This window comes from Petaurus breviceps, unplaced genomic scaffold, assembly GCF_028583685.1.
Source record: "Petaurus breviceps papuanus isolate PSGF00001 unplaced genomic scaffold, PetGlider_PUasm1.0 174, whole genome shotgun sequence".
In the NCBI taxonomy this organism is placed as follows: Eukaryota; Metazoa; Chordata; class Mammalia; order Diprotodontia; family Petauridae; genus Petaurus; species Petaurus breviceps.
In genome coordinates this window covers 70,720,527-70,730,374 of record NW_027185761.1, presented here as the reverse complement: position 1 = coordinate 70,730,374, position 9,848 = coordinate 70,720,527, and the positions used below count along the sequence as shown (strand labels likewise).

The following is a 9,848-nucleotide window of genomic DNA, read 5'->3' as shown; positions in this document are numbered from 1 at the left end:
CAGGGGATCACCTTCACTACAGTAGCAATCTCAATAGGGCTTATTTTGGGGGGAGGGCTTATTTTAGAGGAATCTTACACAGTAAGGGGAGGGCTTATTTTTGGGATAGGTCTTATTATCGGGGAAACACGGTACTGGCCCCCACCCCAAAGCTTTAGACACTAGATTACTAGGCCTAGAGGCTGAGAGAGATCTGTGATCTACGACCTGAGGGAGAATCATTATCAGTGAGATCACACACCCTGTAAAGTAGTTACTAAAGAAGTGACAGTCAGTACTTACTTAATTGTGGCAATGTTGTTATTTCTTACAATTATAAGGTAAAATAGATTCAAATGCAGCTGGAGCCTATCACAAAGCTCTTGCCTAAGTTGGAGCAAGTATAAAATATTTGTAATCTTTTGAAAAGGCAAAACTATCAAGGAAAACTAACACTCAAGTTGGAAGATAAATGAAGGTATTCAAAGTAGAACTAAGGGAGCTGACAGTCAAGTGAGATTTTTTTTGACTATTCTGAGAAAAGGATAAAACGTTAAAGGGGTGTGGCAGCCAGTCAGTCAACAAACATTTACTGAACACTGTGCTAAGCCCTGGAGATTAAAAGAAATGTGCAAGTCAGTCTCTGTTCTCAAGCAGGTCATGATTCACATGGAGAGACAAAAGGCAAACAGCTACATACAAACTGAGCACAGGACTGACTGAGTCCAAAAAGGCAACTTGGAGACTAACAAAGTTAAGCCTATCCTGTAAATCTTTCTTGGTAATTCGATTTATAAATGTATTGATAAGAAACCACTTAACTTCCCAAGGATTAAGATTACTCAGTGAAACTAGAAACATGTCAATGCTTCAATTAATTTAAAAAGAATCTCTGAAATCACTTTTTACTTTCACAACATAAAACAAAATCTATTTATGTTATATGTTAAGGATATCGGGATCAGATGAAGTAATGAACTGAAAAAAAGACATTTCACAATATTTGAATCTGAACAGAAGAAGCTTCAAGATGGCGCGCCAGTTTTGCGCCGCATTTCTGAGGATAAAAGTGCATTGGGCTTTGCTTCTTTGAAGTATCTTCACTTAAGACACGGCCTCGTGGACCATGTGTTCCTAAAAAGAAATAAAGAATCTGAAAACTCATTTATACTTGACACGGAAATAACACTGCCTTAAAAAAACTATTTAGAAAATACTGTATTACAAGCAAGTCCAACAAAAGCACTTACATCGTGGACAGTGAGTCTGTAGTCTTGCACAAGAGAAGGATGAGAGGAAATCTATCAGTGTGGCCTCAGAACAAACCAAAAAACAGAGGAGGCCAGAACAAAGTAAGCCCATGGAAGGCTGGGCCTGGAAGGACAATGAGCAGACTCATGAGAGCTCTGACAAAGGTGAATAAGAAACTCTTCCCTGATTCCAGCAGAGGGGTCAGAAGTGGGGGGAGAGGGACGGACTGGACGGGTTGGGACTAAAAAGGAGCTCCTCTGCAAGAGCTAGAAAAAGCAGCATACTGAATCCTGATCAGGAAAGCCAAGGAAAAATCGACGTGAGTCATCTGGAAAATCCAGGGTACCCCAGAGAGACAGAGAGGGTGGCAGACATACATGCAGGCACTGGCCAGAGATTGATGTGAAGTTCTCAGTGCACAGGGACTAAAAGAAGGCTCAGACACAACACACAAGGGGTCCCTTAACTGGCGCTAGCAGAAGAAACCAGGGCCATCTGTGAGATCCACTGCCCATCACCCAGGTACAGATCACACAGACCAGGTGCAGAAAGGACAAGCCCAGGCCCTAGCTGCAAACTGCGCAAAGAACAAGTTCCTGCAACGCAGCTGCCTGGCTCTGATCCAAGGGGCAGCACTCAAGCCCATTCTGGCCCTTAGGCCAGTATGGAAGCCTGCAGCAATCACCAGAGGAGAACTAGATCAAAAGGGAGCCAGCAGTTCAGTCTCTAAGAAGCTGCAGATCTTCCAGTGACTCCCAGTGACCGAGTCCAACTGCAGGACACTGACCCTCCCAACAAGGAAGAAGCCAAACACCCAGACCTGTGTCAAAAACTTGCAGGGAAATGAAGAAATGAAGAAAAAAAAAACCCACACCACTCTGAGAGCACTGAAAGTTTGCAGGCCCCCAAACAGAGCTGAATAAAGCCACAGAATGATATAAATGGACACAAGTTCAGGCCAGACATCCCCCAACTCCTGCCAGGCCCCAGAACATCCAGAATCCAGTCTGAAGTGAAGAAGCCTGAAGGAAGGATGAGCAAACAAAAGAACCCCACCATAAAAAAACAAGATGATGACAGGTAAGTTCAAGCCACAAACAGAAGAGATGGAAAAAGATGGAAGAAAAACAGACTTAAAAATGTCCAGAAGCAAGGCTTCCAAGAAAAATGTAGCTGGGACACAAGTCCAACAACTTTTCAAGAAAAGTTAAAGCAAAAATTTTAAGTAGAACTAAAAATAATTTTAAAAACCAACTGAGAGAAGTAAACAAAAAAATGGGAATAGAAGCCAGAGGCGAGGGAAGATATGAAAAGATTAGCAACTTGGAAAAAGAGATACAAAAGCTTGGCGGTGCATCTTTCAGTCATATCCAACTCTTCATGACCCATCACACTTGGAGTTTTCTTGGCAAAGATAGAGAAGCAGTTTGCCACTGCTTTCTCCTGCTCATTTGGCAGATGGGGAAACTGAGGCAAACAGGGTGAAGTGACTTGCCTAGGGTCACACAGCTACTAAGGGTCTGAGGCCAGATTTGAATTCATGATGATGAGTCTTCGTGATTCCAGGCCCAGCATTCTTCCCACTGTGCTACCTAGGTTCCTCTAGTGAAACATAACTCCTTGAAAATTAGAACTGGTTACACGGAAACTAAAAATCCCATGAGACATCAAGAAATAATAAAACAAAATCAAAAGTCTGAAAATATAGAATGTGAACTCTCACAGTAAAACAGATCTGAGACATAATTTAAGAATTACTAGATTACCTAAAAGCCATGAACAAAAAAAAAAAGCCTAGATATTATATTTCAGGAAATCATACATGAAAACTGTCCAGATATCTGAGAATCAGAGGCAAAGTACAAATTTTTTTAAATCTACCAGTTACCTCCTGAAAAAAGTTCCAGAATGAAAACTCCCAGGAATGTTACAGCTAAAATGCAGAGCTCTTAGGTCAAGAAGAAAATACCACAAGCTGCTAGAAAGAATTCAAGTACCAAAGACAGAAAGTCAGGAACATCCAAGATTTAACAGTTCTTAGCTAGATGTCACAGTGGAAGAGAGTGTCAGGCTGGAGTCTGGAAGACCTGAGTTCAAATTCTGCCTCAGATACTGCCTCGTTGTATGACTGTGGGCCAATCATTCCACCTCTCTTTACTTCAGTTCCCACATCTACATAAGATGAGAATAATGATAGCACCTCCGTTCCAGGGTTATTGTGGAAATGAACTGAAGCAATAATTGCAAAGCAGTGAGCACAGCACCTGAAAGCACAATATAAATATGAGCTATGACTGTTACATTCGCATGGGGAAATGATACAAGCAGCCCCTCAGAACTTTACCATCACCAGGGGTCTGGTGATTCTGGTTAGACAGAAATTAAAAATTTCATTTCACTTCGTCAGTTCTACTGATACAGAGTTAAGCAAAGTAGTTCTTAATAACTGGGTTTTTTTATCCTTTTTTTTTTTTCAGGATTCTGGTTAGACAGAGCACCTGGGTGTGATTCTATTATGTTTGGATGATCTCAAAAGAAGAATGGAAAGAGTAGAAAAGAAGGCGGCACTGGTAAAGGACGGAGGGGAAAGGATGAACGAAGGGAATTACTTCACATAAATGAGATCATACAAGGAGTTTATACAATAGAAGGGATAGTAGGGGAAGGGGAGCAGGTGATGCTTGAACCTCACTCTTCATCTGAACTGTTTCAAGGATGGAAAAATACACATACATTCACAGTTGGGTACAGAAATACCTTTTATCAAACAGGGAAATGGGAGAGAAAAGGGTTAAGGGAAAGAGTGGAAGGCAAGAAAGAGAGTAAATTAAGAGAGGCATTAGTCAGAGGCAAAATAAGACTTTTTAAGAGGGGGCAGAGAAAAAAGAAAGAAAAGCCTAAGACAGAAGGAAATCCATAATAGTAATCATAACTATGAATGTGAATGGGATGAGCCTCCCCCACAAAAGGGCTCAGAAGCCAGGAGCCAATATTACACTCTTTGCAACACATGCACATGATATAGAAAGATAAGCAGAATTAGAATCAGGGCATTGAGTACAATGTTACAAGGGGGCGATGGCGACCTCATACAGAGAATCCTGCTTAAGAGACAGGCAGGGAACCACAGACAACACAGTATCAACGCTGAATATATGTGCCAAACAACGTATCATCTAAGTTCTTCATGGAAAAGTTAAATGAGTTACAAAGGAAGTTGCAAATTATAACACTTTCTTTTCCTATTAATCTGAGCAGTTTATATTTTTAAAAATTTCATTTCACTTCGTCAGTTCTACCGATACAGAGTTAAGCAAAGTAGTTCTTAATAACTGGGTTTTTTTATCCTTTTTTTTTTTTTGCTTTTTGGAGGGCAATTGAGGTTAAATGACTTGCCCAAGGTCATACAGCTAGTAAGTGTTAAGTGTCTGAGGCTGGATTTCAACTCAGGTCCTCCTGACTCCAGGGCTGGTGCTTTGTTCCTTAATAACTGTTTTTACTCCTCACTAAGATACTCATTTTCCCCCATTTTTTATATTGGCAATTTGTTTTTTTTTTTAATTAGCTAATTGATTATTTACGTTATTTTATTTTTAAAACAGTTCTTAGTTTTATTTATTAAGAGGAAAGGAAATAGAATACTCAAACAACTTTATCTTAGAAAATGAAATTTTAAAAGTCATAAATTAACTCCCAAAGGAAAAAAAGATCCCAGAACCATATTGATTTAGAAGCAAATCCTATCAAATATTTAAAAAACAATTAATTTCAATATTGCATAAATTATTTGAAAAATTAGGTAAAGAAGGGGTCCTAGGGGCAGCTACATGGCGCAATGAGTGAATAGAGCACCGGCCCTAGAGTCAGGAGGACCTGAGTTCAAATCCGGCCTCAGACACTTAACACTTAGTAACCCTGTGACCTTGGGCAAGTCACTTAACAGCAATTGCCCTACCTTCTCCCCTCCAAAAAGAAAAAAAAAGGGGAGGGGTCATATCAGATTCCTTCTAAGATGTATATATGGTCTTGATCCCTAAACCAGGCAATCAAAACAGAGAAAAAAACTATAAACTAGTTTCTCTAACGAATACTGATACAAAAATTGTGGATAAAATACTAGCAAGGAGATAACAGCAATGTATCACAAAAAGCACACACTCTGGCAGTAATGATTAAAGAGATGATGGAGGAGATCTCTCCAGGGTCAGCAATGATAGAGCTCAATCACCAAATTTCATGGTCTTTTCTCCTGCTTCTTCTTCTTGATCTGCCACCTCTTATACTGATGACCAAACTCTCCTCCCTGGACAGTCTCATGTCTCTGGGTTTTACTGACACTTCTCTCTCTTGATTATGATCCCACTATCTCAGGCTTCTTTGCTAGACAGTCATCCAGAAAAGTAGATCCACTTTTTTTTGTTTTCTACACTCAACTCCCATGTACTGTTTAATTATTTTCTCTACACAAATCTGCATCTCCTGCCCTTCTCTCTCCTGAATTCCAATCCCACATCAACTGCCTAATAGCTCAAAATAGATAAGAATGTCAAACTTATCGTGTCGAAAACAGAATTCATAAAATGTTTCTCTCCAAAGCCACCTCTGCTACTTGTCAAGGGTAGCATCACCTTCCAGCTACCTAGTTCTTTCTATAACCCTGGTATCATCCTCAACTCTTTCCTCTCCTTCAGTCCACAAAGTCACTGACCAGTTGCCAAACCATATTGTTTCCATCTCCACCACATCCCTCACACTCATCTCCTTAATTACAGCCACCATGATACTACCCTTTCATCACCTCTCACCTGCACTACTGCAATAGCCTCCTAACTGTTTTCCTGAGGTCAGGTCTCTCCCCTCTGAATCACTACAGTGGTCACAATGACAATAGAAGAACCTTAGTCCAGGCCAGATGAATATTTGGAATGAAGGAGTGGGGGTGGGAATGCATACAGTATGTTTGTGCACAATGAGAAGACCACTCTGTCCTGATAGCTTTTGTGGGATATGGTGTGAGTCATGGACTATTCTAAGACATGAAAGTGTGCCCATTCATGTTAAAATCATACTAGAGTCCTTGAAAGATGTAACAGAGTTTTTGATTCTCTGATTATTACTGTCAATTGAGGTTTAAACCAGATGTTTGCTACTGTCGGAGAATACCAAGGAACGAGTTCAAATGATTAGGTAGGTCCCTCCTGACATTTGTGTGTTCAGGTAACACTAAACTCATTCAATTAATCCCATTTAGCTCCGCCCCCAATTAATCCCTTGAACGTTGCAAAGCATCCTAAATGAGATCCATAATCACTCAAGCATATGGCACAACCATCAAGCCATGAAAAACCCAAGGGGGATCCAGCTTTCCAGACTGTCATCAGCAGTTGGGTGACCAGCAGAGCTCGTCCAACAGGACAAGGCACCCCAGAGAGACACTGCAGATGGCCGATGAGGTGGGCCCACAATTAATTAGGAGGAGAGCTAGGGGGACCGCTGTTGGAAAACTGAGGACTGTTTTTAATGCCCTCAAGATTTGCCATAAAACAAAGACCTATAATAGCAACATCATTGTTTTTCTGGTGACATATGCAACTGAAAGTTATGGAACACTGGTGAACAAAGCATTTAACAGCAGCTCACCATAAGGTAGTAGAGATTAATATTGAGTGCATGAGAGAATCACAGTCTCTCTGCCGCTCAGTTTCCTCATTTTGGCTGGACTCAATGAAAACTAATTCCCTTCCAGCTCAAAACCCACCATCCCAGGATTCTAAGAGTTGAACAGGAGAAGGAGAAGCAGGATAAAGGTGCAATGAGCCCTTTACAGAGTATCCTATCTGTATACAGGAGTTGGTGCACCACAGTGGTCTTCATATGTGCTGCACAAAGCCTGGTTTTATGAAGGTCAAAGATAGCAAGGATCAAGTTCCTCAGCCTCCAGGGTTTGGATGGGTTGCAATACAAGTGTGAGTCAATGTACAGGCCAGCTCTTAAGGCCAGAATATGCCAATATAGTCTGAGTATAAAATGAGTCAAGTTCCCATCCCTTTTATGAGTTTGACTTAGGAGCTTATAGATCATCTGCCTCATGGCAGTCTTGTCTCTGGAGCTCCCTCTCAGATCTCACTCAATCTCCAGTGTATTGCACCTTTTCTTATTCTTCTCTCAGTAATTTTATCATGCCCCAATTTTATCATTTTGTCTTCAATATAGACAAGGGCCTCAAATCTACATAGCTATATCTTCAACTATATCTTTATAGGCAAGAACCACTGAATCTATCAATTAAGATGAAATTTAACAAAAGTAATTCACAAACAAGAGATGGGGAAAGCATGACAGGCAACAGTTTTCTTAAAAAAGGGGGGGGGGGGGGTGCTAGATTACAAACTCCAAATAAGTCAGCAGTGCGATATGGCAACAAAGCCAGGAAATTCAATCTTGGGTTACACTGAGAGCCATAGCACCCAGGAACTGAGGTCGGAGGCCCACTGTACACCACTGTAATCAGACAGCTGATACATTGTGATCAGATTTAATAATAATAATAATAGCTAATATTTATCTAGCACCTACTGTGCTAAGCACTTTACAATTATCTCATTTGAGGAGCTGGGTAACCCAGTGGAGAGAGTGGCCCTGGAGTTAGAAAAGCCTCAGTGATAAGGTGCGTGACCTTGGGCAAATCACTTAACCTCTGTTTGCCTCAGTTTCCTCAACTGTAAAACAGGGATAATATTAGCAACTCCTCCAATAATGGTTGTGAAGACAGAATGGGATAATATCTGTAAAGTGCTTGGCAGAGTACCTGCTAATATAAATGCCAGCTGTCATCATCATCATCACTATAATTATGATTAAGAGGGCTCGGATCTGACAATCTATAAAGCCTCCAGAAAATCCAGAAAAGGATTGCTATCACATGCAGATGCCATGAAAACACGGGATATTTGGTGCAAAGAAGACTTCGAGGGAACATGAGAGCAGGATCCCAATACCTGAAGGGCTGTTAAGTTAAAGGTAAATTAACTTGTCCTGCTTAGAATCAAATTTACTCAATGAGTCAACCCTTAATAATCATTTATTAAGGGCCATCTCAGGTGCCAGGCTCTGTGTTAAGTAATAGAAATACAAAGGGAAGCAGACGACAGGCCCTGCCTTCCCATTCACTTACATGAGTAGACACATACAAGATAGGTAAAATTAAAACAGGAGGTAATGTGGGGGTGGGGGTGGGGAGAGGAATGTACAAAGGACTTGAGCCGAAGGAAGCCAGGAGGCAGAGGTGAAGATGGAGCACATTCCAGGCCAAAGAGCCAGTGAAAAGGCAGAGTTGGGAGATGGACCATTATGCTCAAGGAACAGCAAAGAGGCTGGTGTCTTTGGCTGGATCATCAAGTATGTAGAAGCCTGGAAAGACAGGCAGGACTTCAGAAGTCAAGTGAAGGATTTTACATTGAATTCTGGAGGCAACAGGAAGCCACTAGGGGTTACTGAGTAAGGGAGATGATATGTTGAAATTAAAAATAAAATTTTTTTAAAGTTAAAAAAAAACGACAATGCTTTACTTTTACAAGGAAAAAAAAATACAATAAGAAATAAAGAATAAAAAGGAAAATAAAAAGAATGAAGTCCCCATAGACACCGAAACATTTCGAACAGCACTTTTTCTGGCAGGAAATAACTAGGAACAAACTAGATGTTCACTGACTAGGGAGCGGCTAAACAAAATGTGTCAGCATGACTGACACTTGTGTGCTTTAAGAAATGATAAGAATGACGAATGCAGAAACATGCAAAGGCATGATCTGATGTCGAACTGAATAATCAGCAGGGACAAGAAAGCAGCACCTAATGTAAATGGAAGCAACAACCACAAAAAATCCAAGGTAAATGTAATATTACAAGAAACAATCAGGGTTCAGAAGAAGAGTTAGGAGAGAAGACCTTCCCACTTCTTTGTGGAGACGAGAGCTCCACAAGTGTGAAACACTGCATTGTTTTCAGACTTTTCCTTTTTTCTTCAAAAATGATAATTTATTATACTAGATGAGTCTCTTGGGGGGTGGAGTATACTGGGAGAAAAATTCTGATGAATTAAAAAAAGACATCAGTAAAAAAAAAAAATTAAGATGTCATGGTAAAAGATTATGATGAGATAATGCCTGTAGGTGGGGGCACGATCACGGGCATGATCATCAGTGGGCGGTCAATGCGGAGTGAAGGAGTAGGACCCGGAAGCTGAGCAGACTGAGGAGCTAGGGAGCTAGGGCTGCGGTGTCTGAACTCTCCAAGAAAGGAGAATGCCCTAGAGGTTGGCAGATCACAGCTACCAGAATCTTGGTCGGCTGATACATTTGGATTAAATGAACTCTCTTTAAAGGAGAGGTTCCTGAGTGATGGTTATGGATATGAAGAAACAGTTCCCAAAAAAAGAATTTCAAACTAATTAGTAATCATATGTTTACTGTGATTACTAGCAAATCATAGTAAGTGAAGAAGCAACAGAGTCCAGTGGGGGCAATGGGGAGCAAGGAGCATTTCGACTGAAGCCTGGCTTGACCACTACCAGCTCACCAACTTCAAAAGAGTTTCCTATAGGCTGTATGAAAGCTTTC

The 9,848-nt window shown here is 40.8% G+C and overlaps 1 protein-coding gene across 1 annotated transcript in view; it reads right to left on the bottom strand.

Annotated features, from left to right (window-relative positions):
• CDK13 (cyclin dependent kinase 13) overlaps nt 1-6,009 on the bottom strand; it is a 99,635-nt gene extending 93,626 nt beyond the window's left edge. The window contains exon 1 of the mRNA XM_069084582.1: nt 5,939-6,009. Within this exon, the coding sequence (XP_068940683.1) occupies nt 5,939-6,009 (71 nt within the window). The remainder of the gene's footprint in view (nt 1-5,938) is intronic.
• Nucleotides 6,010-9,848: the final 3,839 nt, after the last annotated feature.